Source organism: Corvus moneduloides, chromosome 20, assembly GCF_009650955.1.
Source record: "Corvus moneduloides isolate bCorMon1 chromosome 20, bCorMon1.pri, whole genome shotgun sequence".
NCBI lineage: Eukaryota > Metazoa > Chordata > Aves > Passeriformes > Corvidae > Corvus > Corvus moneduloides.
In genome coordinates this window covers 7,866,593-7,881,615 of record NC_045495.1, presented here as the reverse complement: position 1 = coordinate 7,881,615, position 15,023 = coordinate 7,866,593, and the positions used below count along the sequence as shown (strand labels likewise).

The 15,023-nt window shown below is 51.0% G+C and overlaps 3 protein-coding genes across 3 annotated transcripts; 1 reads left to right on the top strand and 2 right to left on the bottom strand.

The window, feature by feature from the left end:
• Positions 1–1,543: 1,543 nt before the first annotated feature.
• On the bottom strand, positions 1,544–3,857 carry LOC116453989 (fibrinogen-like protein 1-like protein). Its single transcript, XM_032130039.1, has 3 exons — positions 3,807–3,857; positions 3,197–3,325; positions 1,544–2,629 (listed from the first exon to the last, which is right to left on the bottom strand). Exons 1-3 carry the CDS (start codon positions 3,808–3,810, stop codon positions 2,001–2,003), a joined length of 762 nt encoding a protein of 253 aa, XP_031985930.1. The 5' UTR covers positions 3,811–3,857; the 3' UTR covers positions 1,544–2,000.
• Positions 3,858–6,020: 2,163 nt separating this feature from the next.
• SPACA6 (sperm acrosome associated 6) lies at positions 6,021–10,892 on the bottom strand. The gene is made up of 9 exons (XM_032129554.1): positions 10,643–10,892; positions 10,031–10,105; positions 9,640–9,708; positions 9,470–9,493; positions 9,310–9,387; positions 8,735–8,838; positions 7,149–7,302; positions 6,693–6,843; positions 6,021–6,152 (listed from the first exon to the last, which is right to left on the bottom strand). Exons 1-9 carry the CDS (start codon positions 10,890–10,892, stop codon positions 6,059–6,061), a joined length of 999 nt encoding a protein of 332 aa, XP_031985445.1. The 3' UTR covers positions 6,021–6,058.
• Positions 10,893–12,928: 2,036 nt separating this feature from the next.
• LOC116454138 (E3 ubiquitin-protein ligase RBBP6-like) lies at positions 12,929–13,416 on the top strand. The gene is given in 4 exon segments (XM_032130345.1): positions 12,929–13,004; positions 13,007–13,093; positions 13,342–13,382; positions 13,384–13,416. Coding segments are annotated over 4 exon segments (237 nt in total).
• The last annotated feature ends 1,607 nt before the right edge of the window (positions 13,417–15,023 follow it).

The window sequence follows — 15,023 nt, the reverse complement described above, 5'->3', positions numbered from 1 at the left end:
CTCTGTCCAGTCTTCAGGATGGCAGACTTGGGGGAAAGTAAGTGTGTTGGGCAATATTCCTTCCAATGGCTTCTTCCAGCCACTGCACTCTGGACTGTGGCTGTAAGGCTACAATTAGCCAACAGGGCCACCAAAGCCCTGATCATGCAAAACCCTCACTCATAGTTTGCCTCTGTCCATGGCTGGGTGGTTGCTTGTGCTAGGAAAGGGAAGAAACCAACACAACCTTAAGTGTGGAAAGGGCACTGGGCTCCCTGAGAGTGTGAGTGATGTGGGTAAGTCAGTCCCATCATTCCCTGCTGCAGACACGGAATGTGTCTGTGGAACTCCCTTGTGATACAGGGAAGTTTGAATTTGGGGCTTGAAAGAACCCACAGTTCCTCTCCTCAGTATTTGGAAGGAAAGCTGAACTCAAGGAAGGTTTGTGGCTGGGAATGCTGAACAACATGGGACTCCGGAGCCAAGGTCTGTGACCAAGGTCCCAGGGCACCCTGCAGAACTATGGCAGTGCATTGTTCCTGAGGAGCTATGGAGTTCTCAAGGAGCATTCTTTGGCAGCCCTGGAGGCACCTGCATGTGGGCAGCACTGCTGCATGGGGAGATGGAGATATGAGGGTGCTGCTGGTTGAGAAAGGCTTCCCAGTTGGAGCTTACTTGAGAGTAGCACTTCTGGACTAAGAGATACGTCTGCTGGTTTAAAAAGGCATTGGTGCTCCAGCCTGGATGCACAACCTAACAGAAGGGGAGAGGCTGGCCAAAGGCTTGGGGCCCCTGGTAAACAGCATTCCGCTCAGCAGCCAGCCCTGAGCTACATTCCTGGGTCTCTGCTGGAAAGAGAATAGTTGTAACTCGATGATCCTTGTGCGTCCCCTCCAATTCAGAATATTCTGTGAACCTGTAAGTGCAGCCAGTGAGACATCTCCTGCTCTGATCAGCACCAGTAGACCAACATCCTCCCTCTGCTCAGCATAGGGAGACCATATCCCAAGTACCATGTCCACGGCTGAGCTGTCCAGTGCACAGAATTATCACCACACTGGAGCAAGTCCATATAGACCCAAGCTGATCCAGAATCTTGAAATTCTGGGATCCCTGCCATGTCAGGCTGTCTCAGCTCTCACACTGGCCCAGACAGACTGACCATGTGGTGCTATGTGGCCTTGCAGTACTGTTGTTCCTTTCTTGCCTAGCCACTCTCCCTGTTCCCTCCCAGCGTTCACAAGGTTAATGAGGCAGGATGACACTGGCCTGGCTTTCCAGGTCATGGCTGGCAGGGTTGAACTGACCTGATGCTTCCCTCGCACCCTCTGCTTGCTGTTGGCCATGCGATGCTACATTCCCTTTTTGGAAGATCTCCACCTTGGAATGCAACCCTCTTCTGTAAGTGGAAGTCTTGTCTGTAATTCCTCACTCGAGTTGTATGAAAAAAATTTCCTTTGAAAACTTTTTCTTACTGCACCAGAAGCCTCAGGCGTGCTTCTGGCAGGAAACGGAGTTTGCAAGGAGTTCCCAAATAAATGAAGGACACTATGCAGGTGTGAAAGTGATTTTATTCTGCAGGATGAACACAGACTACAGCAAGGATGTGTTGACAATGTGGCCTGCCCTGTCCTCAGTACAGCTTAGATCAGGTTAGCTGGTAATGATGGATATTTTTCTCCTGAAAACATCTCTACTCACAAAGCAAAAGGAGAGTAAGACCATGCTGATCAGGAGGGTCTCAGGTTTCTGAGCACAGAGTTCTCCCCAGAAGGAGCATGCTTGGATACTGCAGCGTTTATAAAGATGCGTTCTACTAATATTCCCCCCAAAATCCACCACAGGTGAACGGCCAGAGACAGAGCTGGGAGCTTTGCTACTTTTCAGGACAGGAGGAAAACAAAGCAGTTCTTTATACCGAGGAACAACCCTGTTCACCCCCAGGGCCCCATCATCAAACAGGCCCCAGCAGGGCACTGGCCTGGTCATGTGCCCTGCGTGGACAGAAGGGGGAAGGAGTTCTAGTGGTATGGAGTTGGTTTGATGAGGATGGCTGAGGCTCTGCAGTTCCCCTGGCACAGGTTGCCCCATGTCAGGCTCCCCCTGACATTCAGCTGCACAGAGTAACATGCCGAGTACCACCACCCACCCCCATAGCGGGAGGCACAGTTCCCTTTGTAAGTGTCCTGATCCCGATCCTTTGTGGAGAACTTCATGTTGTTATGCACTTTCCTGGGATTATCTGAATCCATGGCATCCTCTGCTGTCCCTGAGTGCACTCCCAGCCTCAGCCGGTAGCCCTGGGACTCGTTGTCCAGGCTGAACAGGTTGTAGTCTGCAAACTTCATGTTGTTTGCGGCATCCCAGATGACAAACCTGACCTGGTAGATCTTCTGCTTGGTGATCTGGTGGATGTACTCAGTGCCAAGCCAGAACTCAGTGTGCACATTCCCAAAGCCATGCTTGTAGGTGCTCCAAGACTCATCCCAGGTGATATCCGTGTCCTGCCGGTTCCTCTGGATGACGGTCCAGCCCCCATCTGCCCCACTCATCTCACAGTACACCATGATGGGGTGCAGTCCTGTGGGCTGGATGATGTAGACGCCACTGGGGCTGCGAACTGGGACCTCGCTGCAGTCCCTGGGCCAAGCTGGGGCAGCACAGAGGGGGATAGAACAAAAGCCTGGGCATCAGGACAAGACCTTGGGCAGGAGGGAGGTTCATCTGGCCAGAGCACCTGGGGGATAACCAGCTCCAGAGAGGTCTGGAGGTGAGAGTGGTTTGGCCTCAACCCTCTGTTCCTTTTCCATATGGAAGACCAAAAGGAGTCAGCCTCAGTTATAGGCCCCAGACTCACTGAGCTCTGCTGATATCAGTCCAAGAGACTGAATATGGTCACTAGTGGGCTCCTTTGGGTCTCCTGAAAAAGGGGTTGTGCTGGGAGGAAGGTGAAGAGCACCTAGCCCCTGCCTGTGACTAAGGGAATGGGGAAAAATGACCCCTTCAAGCATAAAGCCACCCTTCCCAGCCTGCACAGTGCACACACACACACACACACATACACAGAGCACTGCAGTCTGCACTAGGTACACCTCCGCCTCCACCATCCTGGAGCACTGCCAGGGCTAAGGGACAGTTCAGGGTCCTGCCCTACCCAGAGCTGGCTGGGTCCTGTACACAGGCACACAACAGCGGATGCCCATAGGATGCTACCTACTGGTTCTCTTCAGACCACTCTCTGAATCGGTAGAGGGAGATTTCTTGAAGGTGTTTAGGGTTTGCATATGCACAGAGTGGCCTGGCGCAGCCAAGATGAGCAGGGAAGCAAGGAGCAGAGGACACCGAGCTGGTAGAAAGGGACAAGAAGAAAAGAAGAAACGTGATCGTCCTTCCCATGGCGCCAGTACCACATTTACCACGAGCCTGTGAGGTGCAGGAGGGCACCAAGTATGCTGGGCAGCATCAGGCTGCTCCCTGCAAGCTGCAAAACTTGCCAAAGGGGCAGACAACCTGGCCTTTTCCCCTTGATCTGCTGTGGACAAGTCAAACATTGGGTAGTTTTGGGCAGAGCAAAGTACCCAACAACTGCCTGAGCCAAGTTTCCCTCCTGGTCCCTGGAGCAGGGGCCTGGCTGGGGTGAGCCAGAAGATGGGATGAGCAGCTGGTGCTCAAAGAGGTGGCAAGTGCCCCTAAAGGGCACCGGTGCCCCCGATCCACCATCAGTGTGCAAGGACCAGTGCATGGAGCCTCTCCCTCTTGCTGAGCTGCCCTACCTTTGCTCTCCCCGTTGGTGGCAAGGAGCGCCCGCTTTCCAGCCCTGTACTCACCCATTGCTCCCTGTGGGAATGCCCTCCGGAGCGCAGAGCTCTAGAGTGGCCGGTCACACAGAGGGATTTGTAGTGCCCTCTGCACTGGGCGGGCTGAGTGGGTCCTGCCCCCCTTTTCTGCTGGAAGAGATCAGGTTGATTTCCTTTGTGCCTACAGAAAACACCAGCTGAGGTGGAGGTGCCTGTGGTTCTGGATTGCAAAGAAAATAATCCCCATGCCAGCAAGAATCATTGGAATGGTCTCTTGTGTGAATGCTTAGTGACTTGGAAGGAATTTCCTCTGGGAACAGTGTATTTGCTAACTTTGAAGAGTACTGCTCAGTAAACACTGGAATGCCACAGTCACCAGCCAGGTGGAGAGCAAACATGGGTCTGCCCCTGCCTCCCGCCACTGCAGCTGGTGCTGCTAGGTCAAGGGGCTCTTGTTTAATCTGCTTCAGTCCAACTCAGCCTGGCTCTGGGTGGGGCAGCAGAGCAGCCCCAAGATCCTCAGGTAGGCAAACTGTTGTGGGACAGTGTTTGAAGCAGCTGATGCGTTCTGGGGTGCATGACACAGGCAGAGAGTCGTGGTGGAGGGATCTGTGTCTGGGAGAAGCAGGAGAAGTCTCAACTCCCCAGTGGGACACAGTCCCAACCTGAAAGGAAGCAGCTGAAGGGCCTGATGAAAGGTTTCTGCAAGGCAGATGAAACAGTTGTGGCCTCTGGGCACTGGGTTTTGGAGAGTGGCCACGCAGGATGAGAGGAAAGCAAGTGTCTACCCAGGAATGAAGTGAAAACAGGTGGATGGAGGGCAGCAACAGTGATCTGAGCATGTACAGAGGGGATCTAAGCATGCATGGAGGAGAAATGGAGGGGACTGAGCGTGCACAGAGGGGGGTGAGGCATATCATGGTGGAACCCATAGGAACTGAGCACCCACAGAAGGATGGCAGGATCTGAGCATCGGTGAAGGTCAGCAGAGGGAATCTGAGGGCACCTGTTGTGAAAAAGAGGGATGTGAGCTTGCCCAGGGGAGAGAAGTCAGCACCAAAGAGATGCTGAAACGACCAGAGGAGATCTGAGTACTCGAGGAGGGGAACAGATGAGATCTGGGTGCACACAGAGGGAAATGGAGGGCACATGAGTCTACAAGGGGGAGAATGGGGATGATCTGTTTGTGCAAGAACAACAGAGGGGTTCTGAGAGAGCACAACAAGGGGAATGAAGAGGATATGAAAGCAGCTGGATAGGAATGGAGTGCATCTGAGAGTAGCTGGAAGTGAAGAGAATGAGTAAGAGGGGTTCTAGAGAAGCACTCAGAGGGAACAGAGGGAATTTGGAAACATGCAAAGGTAGAATAGTTTGGTTGTAAGGCACTCAGAAAGGATGGCAGGGACAGGCAATGCACAAAAGTAGAAGATCTGATACAGTATCTGGCATGATAAGTCTGGCTGTGTTCAATGGGAACTTGCGAGGTCACAGATTCCCCATAGTGCAATTTACCAACATGGTCTGGCCCAGCTGGATAAGAACTTACACAATCCAGGTTCACAAATAGTGTAGTTTAGGGAAGGAACAGGAAAGCAGATTCAGGACTTTTGGTGATAAATGCACTAACTATGGAGTGTTATGACAGAAGGGATAGTAACATAAACATTAGCTCGCTCTCTCTCTATATGTATATATTCACCCAGGTCTGCTCCAATGCAGTTGGAAGTGTGAAGTTCAACCAGAGACATCCCTTCAGGGGAGAAGGAAAGACACTGTCCATCTGCTGATCCCAAGCAAGCAGAGATGCTTTTCCCTCCTCTTTTTGCCCTGAGATCCCACTTTGATACCATAATTTTTGGCCAGCTTTGCTCCAGACATCGTTCCATTGTTGGCCCTTGCTGGTGTCAGGGGCAAGGTCAGCCAAGGGACTCATCCCTTGTACTTCTCAACCAGTCTCATCGATTCTCGACCAACTTAAGGCAGCTCTGAAGGAAGCCTTGCAAGTTACTACCCTTCTCCCCCACCCTGCACCATCACCATCACTGACAGCTCTGCAGCTCCAACTGTAGCTGGAATGTCCACCCAGGGAAAGGAAATGCTGCCCCATTACCTGGTTTTAATGTCTGCAAGCCCAAGAATCCAGTACTTCTATCACAAGCATAATCCAGGTTTTCAGAACTCTTTATTTCTGTTTTCAGACTATTCCCATTCAAACACCCAAAACAAGAAAAGCAGTTGCAGAAATTTGGGTCCTCTGGGGTGGATCCATATGCTGAAGTCCCCTACACTGAATCCAGGGATTTGGAATCCTCTGAGCTACCCTGATATCCACATCTGTGGGATGTCAGGCGGACACAGAGGCATTGCCAGATGGCCCTGGGAGACAGAAGGAGGAATGAAGAAAGAGGGGGAGCAGGGAGGACACCCTATATTCCCATTAGGGTGTATGTGGGGGGAACAGGGACACATGGGGCATTTGGAGGGCTCAAGGGACAACTGGGGGGTCTTCAGAGCAACTAACGGGCATAAGAGTGAAGTTACGGGATCCTGGGGGCAACTGGCGTAACTGGTGCCCTCAAAGGGACAGTGAGGGTTCTAGGGAAAACAGGGGAAAGTTGGAGGGTTTCAGGGGCAATTAGGGCATCTGAGGGAAATAAAGGCAGCCTGGAGTGCAATAGGGAGATCCTGGAATGGGCCAGAGGACAAAGGGAGTCCCAGGAGACATGGAGCGTCCTGTGAATTTAGGAGTCCTGGCAGTCTTTGGCCCACCCTTGGATACCTGGGTCCCCTTGTACTTGCAGGGAATCCCAAGGGACTGAAAATCCGGAGGGGACTGGGAGTCCCATGCTGGTCTATGAAGAGCCCTTGAAGCATGGGGATTTTCAGAGTACAGCTCACCAGGTCAGGAGTACTCACACCAGCAGCAGAACGAATGCCATGGAGCTGACAGCCAGAGCCAGTCCCATGGTTGGTATGTGGGGCAGGGGGGTCTTGTCATCGAGCCAGTGCAGCACAGTGCTGAACACAGCCTGGAGTCCTTTCTCTTCCTCCACACTTCCCTCTGACACTGTGGGGATGCAGCCCCTCAGGTCAGGGGGCCCTGCAGCCAGGAACCAGCTGCCCCTGCAGCTCTTGCTCCAGCCACAGACCTTGCTGTTCCCAGCAACCCAGGCATCTGGGGGTCCCTGCTCCACCCCACATGCTCCCAGAGGAGTCAGGCACCAGGGAACACATGCTCTAATCCACCTGTCCACCATGAGGCCAGGCGTCCTGGCACCCTGCTCACCCTCTTCCTGTGGACCCAAGCATCCCAGATCCCACTCTGCCCCATGCTGCTCCCTGCCCCCAGGGCACTCAGGTGTTTGGGCTCACCATTGAGGTAGAAGAACTTGCGGATAATAGGCTTGGAAAGTTCCCCCAGGTGACAGGCAATGGTTCCCAGAGCAGGTTCCTCAATGGTCAGGCTGAAGGGCTTCTCTGGATTCCCCTTCAGCTCCTTGAACAGTGTCATGTCCTGTGTGCGCAGCTGGGGTGTGGGGGGACACATCAGCACCGCCCGGACCCCCAGGAACACGGAACAGCACCCGTGCATACAAAGGCACCTGTGTCCTGAACATGCTTGACACGTCCCCTTAATGCTTCTTGTACCCCTTGCTGGTGCAGGTGCACACACCTCCCATCCGACACGGGTGTGCACCCAGGGATGCACAACCAGAATGTACACAAAAGTCACTTCCTGCACATGCAGGAAGAACTTCTTCCCTGGGAGTGTGGTGAGGCCCTGCGCAGCAGAGCATCTCATCCCCCACAAGAGCTTATCTGTTTTTTGTTAGCCAGTCGGCTAACTCAAACAGGACAGTGTATCTTGTAATGAGTTATTTTTGCACCATGGGTTTAACACTGGTCTGGCATCTCCCATCTGCCAATAAACATCTTACTGTCGAAGTGAGATGGGGAAGATAAGCTGGATTTCTGACTGACAGTAAGTCACTTTGCAACTGTAAAAGCCACAGCAAACTTCTGCAAAGTAGAAAGCTTCTATACATTTTCCTGGAAATGTGTGGAGTTTCTCCCATGAATAGGGACACCTATTTCCCAGTTAATCCCCCAGGGGTTAAGTGAACGAATCTGTGTACATTATTGTCATTTTAGTGGTAAGTTACACTTGGCTCCTATTCAATACTATTTCTTTTGCTAGCTTTAATATAGATACCTTGATATAGTGCACTGTTCTATGTTATGCTGTAATGTACTAGTAGTTCTTTTAGTTTTATACTGTGTAGTAAGTAATTCTGATTAAGATATTTCATCTGTTATATTTTTCCTGTTCATTTTGTTATTAAATAATTCATTTTTATGAATATATCTGATTTGCCATCATTAGGACTTGTGGGCCAAAATTATCCCTAAAATTTAAACTATTGCCAGATTCTGAGGCTAAGGAAGAATTTACCTTCATCTGAACCCATCTCTCTGAAAGAGTTTAAATATGCAAAGGAATTCTTTCTGACCCTCAGACTCAGCAGCAGGGCTTCTTTAATAAATTTTGTCTGAAGCTTCCACTCTCCCCATGACACCCTGGCACAGGGTGCCCAGAGAAGCTGTGGCTGCCCCTGCATCCCTGGAAGTGTCCAAGGCCAGGTTGGTTGGGGCTTCGAGCAGCCTGGTCTAGTGGAAGGTGTCCCTGCACACCTTCCAGGGGATTGGAATTACATGAGCTTTAAAGTCCTTTTCAACCCAAACCATCCTGTGATTTTATGATTCTATGCATGCACACATGGATCTGCGAATGCAGATCTGCCTGCTACTCATGCACCCTTCACCTAAGGGAGCATCCTGTGTGTGCTTACACAGCTGCTACTTCTAGCACAGGAGCTGCTGTGGCAGCAGTCCCTGTACCTGCAACAGTCCCCCTCAGAATGTCTATTCACACCCTTGCAAGCCCACGTGCAACTCACATTTGGGGCAAACATCCAGGTGATGGGCAGGCCAGTGGGGATGGGGAAGGGCACGTTGCAGCGCAGCACGATGGTTTCATCTGTGTAGGTCCACAGGTCCTGCACTGGGAGCATTGACAGGCTCATGAGCTCACGTCTGCACATGCACTGGCAGAGGTGAGGGTGCTCCTGTGCTGGCTGCAGGGATGGGCACGTGAACACTTGGGCAGGTGCCCTCAGCATGGGACCATTGGTAAGAAATGCAGGGAGTCCCCAGAGATTTTTGTGGTGAAATCCTGTCTTTTGGATCAACTTTGCTCACTATAATCTCATTATAATACTGAGCACACCTCCATCCTAAAAGCTACCTGCCCCCAATGTATGACCACCCCTTGCTGAGCACATAGTCTGCATCTTTCTAGCCTAGACCTTCAAAAGCAAAGTGAGACAATTTGGCCTCAATCAGTACCAAAAGTGTGACTGGAGTCACTCAAGTGCCACTGAAACATAAAAAGTAGTACAAAAATAACCTAAGAATGGGGGGAAGTTGAGGAAGAGTTCCTTACCCTTAACACAACAGTCTCATGGCCCCATACCTGGGCAGTCCAGGGCAAACTGACAGTCCACGAAGCGGCAGGTAGCACACTGGAAGACTCGGGCAGCTGGCTGGAATCCTGAGAAAGAGAGACTTGGTGGTCCCAGGGAACTGGGACATGTACTAAAAGACAGCAGAGGACAAGAGGGATGGGCACTCACCGCAGGGTGGGATGCAGGCTGGAACTGGTGGGGGAGGAAGCAGTGTTAGACTGGGCATCATTGGGGACCCACATCCTTGTCAATGAGCTGTCAGGATTCAGCCTTTGTCCAGTCTAGATGGGGTCGCTGGGAGTTTCTCTAGGACAGAGATTCCCGGGGTGGTCCCGTACCTTTCCCCAGCAGGCTCAGCTTTGTCCAGATAGTGTTGACAGCTTCCTGCAGAGACTTGTTCAGGGGTTCTGGGGTGCCCCAAATGTCCAGGTAAGACAATGTGTCCTCCCCCTGGTCCCCATAAACCTTTCCCAGACCCCACAGATCCCTTGTACAACTCACTTTGATTCCATATATCCCTCCTGAAGTCAGATATATCCCCAAATATCCCCTCAAATTCCCCAAGAAGCTGTACACCTTGAAACCCATATACCCTCAGGATTCCCCAAATATCCCTTTACAGCTCCCAGACCTTCATATATCCTGTATTTCACCTCCACCCCATCGTCCTTCAAGGCCTCCACATCCTATCCCTCTTGCCCCGTGTCTCATGTCCCTCATTCTGCTCACTCTTGTCCTTTTGGTCCTCTATAAAATACATAGCATCCATGATGATGTCCCGAAGTTCCTCACGCTGTCCTGACCCTGTAATCAGTACAGGGACATCAGAATCAGTACAGGGTTAGAGTTGGAGTTTCAGGGATGGGAAGATCCAGTAAATTCTGGGAATTTCTGCGGGTTCCTGGAGTCCTGATCAAGGTTTAAGGAATACTGGGAAAGGTCAGGTGTCCCTGTGGATTCCTAAGGTCCTAGGTAGGGTCAAGGGGTCCCCAGTGTGTCCTTGGTCACTGTTGGGTGATTCTCAGGGTTCCAGGCAGGTTTGGAGTTCCCCAAGGTCTCCAGGGGCCAAATCAGGACTGAGAAGACCTTGGCATGGTTGTGAGTCCCAAGGATGCTTGTCTGGGGTGGGTCCCCAGGATCCCCAACTTCCTGGGATCCTGCTCAGTGTCAGTGTGACGGCCTTGGTTGAAACAGGAAACCCCAGAAGGCTCTGGGGTGCTGTTCAGGGTGGGGATCCCCTTTGGGATGGATGTCCCTGGTGGAAAGGAGGGACCACTCAGGACAGAGGTCCTTGGGTAGGATCTCTGTTGGGTTTGGTGTCCCTAGGGTCCCAAGACATACCTACAGTGATGGAGGCAAGTGGTTTAGCAGCCTCAACAAGGGCCTCATGGCATTTTTTATGTCTGGGGTCATTGACAGAGGCCCCAGTAATGTCACGGCAAAGCCGTGCCCGCTGAATGGGGGGCCCAAAGCAGAGCAGGCAGGGGTGCACCTCAGGAAGGCAGGACATCAGGACCCACAGCCAAAAGCCACGGTTTCTAGGGTGCCAGGGGACTAACATCAGCATCAGGGCCACTGACCACCACTCCATGACCCCAAACCTAGCACCCAAGTGCCTGACTTGCCTGGACAAAGGCAGGGTTCCAAGGTGGAACCCGGGTGCCTGGGTTGCCATGGGACCAGGTAAGGTGGAAGGCCACACTCTAGCCAGCCACACTGACCTCACACCAGCCAAAGGTGTGGGGCAGAACCCAGCAAGGAATGTGCAAGCCCAACATTTGAGCAGGAAGAACTGAGCCAGCCCAAGGCTACAGAAGCACCACTGCCAAACATGGCTGGGACTGCCTGGGACATGGCATTTGTATGTGTGTCCCGAGGACACTCTTCTGCCTCTCTTCTATATTGTATTCTTGGGTAGAGGAATACACACCTGGTGCATCTTCAAGATATCAGATTGTTCAGGTCTCCAAAACAGAGAGGGAGAGAAAGAGAGAAACTACAAAATATTATCATTAACTACAAAGCAAAAGACTCAGAAAGCAGCTGCTGGTTTTACAGAGACAAGAGCTCCTGATGCAGAAAACAACACATGACAGTGTTTGCAGGTGAAAACCAAGCATGACACTAAAGATTCATGTGAAACCCCAGTACTACTAGAAGGCAGAAGGTGCTGTAAGAGCTGAGCTGGCATGTGCCAAAACATTTAATAAATGCAAGTTGCTATTTCCCTCCAGCTTGCAACTGTTCACTTTCATCCCTGTCCTGTTAATGAGCATGGAGATAGTGACCCATCACTGGCAGCCATGGTCACTATGCAGGTATCTGACAAAGCCCATGGTGACAAAAATGACATGATGGTCCAATAGCCTAGGCTATTCAAACCCAGTGCTTGCCAACTCTCTCCTGCGGAGCAGAAACTAAGATGAATGCAGGAAATGTTGGAGACCTTGCCAGGTGATGTAGATGCCACAGCACGTCCACTAGCAGAGAACTTCCTGAGCGTCAGCTGGCCTTGGGAAGGGATTTCCTAAAGCCTCTGCCCTTCCTGGCTGCCCCAGCGTGCAGCAGTGCAGCACTGCTGAGCAAACCAGCAGATGGAAAGCCTGCCCTGGTCAATGGCCCTGAGCAATCGGCACCAGAGTCCAAAGGAGGAATGAGGCTGTTGAACTCCAGACAGAAACACACCATTGACTGCTGAGGCAGAGCAGGCAGCACGGTCTGTACTGCCCCACAGTATTCTAGGCTGTGATTTTAACCATCAGAAGAAAAAAATGATGTAAATGGTATTTTTTTATGATGCTGGGAAGGCAAAATGGATGGTTGGGACCTATTCTAAAAAGGGGGAAGGTATGTCCTCTTCTGTACTTACTAGAGAGGCACCTTCAGTACAGAAGAATTAATTCCCTTCCAAAATCCAGTATTAAGAATTGAAATTTGCATGCTTTTATTTCATCTGAATTTCTTGACCTGTCTTTTGTAATAGATGTTCTCACAATGTTGTGGAAGAACTGCAAACTCCAGAACTCAGCTTTCTCGAGTGCTTTTGCTTTCCCTGTAACATTCTGACTCTTGGACAAAATGAGCTAGTCTGCTCAGCAGGGGAAAAAAACAACGAACCAAACCAACAAAAATCTCAAAGAAAAACACAAAACTCTCCAAAATGGGACTCTGAAGTGGTCTTAGTCCAGTGGTTTGTGATCTGGACCAGAAGGAATACTCTATACCACGCATGCTATTCGCAGAGTGGGTAGAAACAGCTGCTTTGGACTTGCAGAGCTGCGGTTGGCGCTATCTCCCAGGTGCTTGCCTGGAGCACTGTTTAAACTCCTTCTCCATCAAACAGTCCCAGCCTCTCTTGGCAGGTGGCTGTGGAATGGTTAGATGGTCCTTTTGAGAAGAGCTCTAGAGGTTCTGTGGCTGCACGGCACCGCATCACGAGGTCACAGTGTAGTGGGTGGGTGCCCAGTGCTCGATATTCCATCAGCACTCGTGGCAGCCAGTGCGGGTTTGTCCCGGATCCCCTTGGGCAGCACACCGAGGAAGAGGTGCCCAGGTCACCCCAGCCAGGTCACGTCTGGGAGCCAGTGTGTGCCGAGGGAGCGGAGGCCGAGCTGGGACCGCAGGGCCATGTCGGGTGTCCACTACAAGTTCTCCTCCAAGCTGAGCTACGACGTGGTCACGTTCCGTGGCCACAGCATCTCCTTGGTGAGCTCAAGCGCCAGAGCATGGCCCGCGAGAGGCTGAAGGCGGCCAACTGTGACCTGCAGATCCTCAAAGCTGAGACCAGCGAAGGTGAGTGGGGTCTGGGCCCAGGCCCCGGGGCTGCCCGGCAGCATCGGCGCAGAGCAGCATGCAGTGCCACAGGCTGTGGGAGCCATGCTCTGCCCTGGGGACAAAAGCCAGGGCAAGAAAGCGCAATGGTACATATCAAACTGGCTTTTACAGCTCTAAAGGGATTCTCTGACATGCCATGTAATTCCATGTCAATATCCATTCTTCCCAACTGACTCATACTTTTTCTGTGTTTGTGTTGTTCTCAGAATACTCTGATGATGCCCAGATCCCAAAGAATATCTCAGTTGATTGTGAAGAGAGTCCCAGCTCGAGCTATGTGAGTATCCACGAAGCACTGGATTCCCTGTGAGGAACGTCAGGGTGTGAACTTCTTTTATGGATTTGGGTTTACAGAGGCACTTGGACTGTATCTGGTCAAAGCTGCCGTTAATTTCTTTTTTCATGGGGTACATTTTTTTAATGTATCTACTCCAAAGCACATTTTTAGGTTCGCAGGGATGTGAGGTTCAAACTCCAACACTGGTAAATCCTAAGGTGACTCTCTTGGTTTTGCTCTTGGGGTGACTGGGCTGAGAGCCAAGTCACCGATCCTGTTTCCTCCGCATGAGGAGACTCCAGCTTGTATGCCTTTGCTTTTATTGGCTTTATAGTAATGACAGGTACCTCCTGTAACAATTACATATTATTAGAAATAAACTTTTAATATGTTCCCATCTGAGAAGAGCCTGGTTGTCAGTATTTGACTTTCTTGCACTGGGGGAGGTGCGTTTGGAGACTGTGGGGTATCTGGCAGGTATCTTGCACCCCAAATTTGGGGCTTTTGCACGCTGTCGGGAGAAGATAGACCAAGAATTGTGCTTCTACACATGGCTTTGGTTTGGGGTTAATGGGAATATGGATGCTTCATGCTGCCCTGTCATGGCATCCTCCCTTTCAGGCTGGATGGCACCTCGCATGGTGTTGTGGTGCTGCCCTGCAATGAGAGGATGGATGCTGGTAGCATTCAGATCCCATCAGTTCCTGTGTGTGATGATCACGAGATAGTGGCTCTGCAGTTGCAGCGATGGCAGTTACTCAGGCAGAGGAGCTTTCTGTCCCTCCAGCTGGAAACACGGCAGAAATATCTGGCAGAGAGGCCGATGTGTGGGAGGGATGAGGATCTGCTGTCACAGGGGCTGCGTGTCTGATTCCCGAGGACTTGAATCAGACACAGATCACTGAGTATGTGGAATCTCAGCAAGTTTGCAAGTGGAATAAATAGCTCCCAAAATACTGTTGCATTTTCAAGATCACCTGAAAGGAAATTGTGCCAATTAAGACTCTTCTTTTTTTTCCCCACAGAGCACCTAAATTGCACCAACCCCTAGGAAAGGCTTCCAGGCGACCTTTCTATCACTATTTGTAGTCACTGTAGCATCTGTAACACACTGGCCACTTTGGCCCTGTCGTGGCTAAGGATGGCAAAGATCTGACCACAGGGCTTGGGCTCCTTCAGAGAAACACTGTTCTGGAGACAGAGCTGCTGACAGTTCTGGTATTGCTTTGGCAGAGGAGGAATTATTTTTCACTGAAAGAAACCTGCACTCCTGAGCATCAACACTGTCACCCTTCTGGTTTAGAAACTACACTCTGTGTAACTGGTGACACCGAAGGAATGAGATTTTGGGGTTTTGTTTTAGTTTCATTGAAGGTACCAAGAGAGAAGAGTTTATGAAGACAAATAAATTTCCACCTTCACTGAACTATCAGAACATAACGGTTTGATGTTCAGGTGTTCTTTTCTGTTTTCACTGCTTGAGGCTGGGTCCAAGTGCTTCATTTTAAGTTCTGATCCTCTATTTCTTCAGCCAGGAAACAAAATGAGCCAGTGAGGGGAACATCCAAGGCAGTACGTGAAACTCCAGCCTCACACCTCATCCTACACACT

Excerpts from the sequence above, each read along its gene's own strand:
- SPACA6 (XM_032129554.1), bottom strand. The coding sequence starts at position 10,892 with ATGGAGTGGTGGTCAGTGGCCCTGATGCTGATGTTAGTCCCCTGGCAC. Across the intron at positions 9,388-9,469 it reads AGCCTGCATCCCACCCTGCG|GATTCCAGCCAGCTGCCCGA; the intron begins GTGAGTGCCCAT and ends TCTCTTTCTCAG. Across the intron at positions 6,844-7,148 it reads CAAGTTCTTCTACCTCAATG|TGTCAGAGGGAAGTGTGGAG; the intron begins GTGAGCCCAAAC and ends GCATCCCCACAG.
- LOC116453989 (XM_032130039.1), bottom strand. Across the intron at positions 2,630-3,196 it reads GAGTGGTCTGAAGAGAACCA|CTTGGCCCAGGGACTGCAGC; the intron begins GTAGGTAGCATC and ends GTGCTGCCCCAG.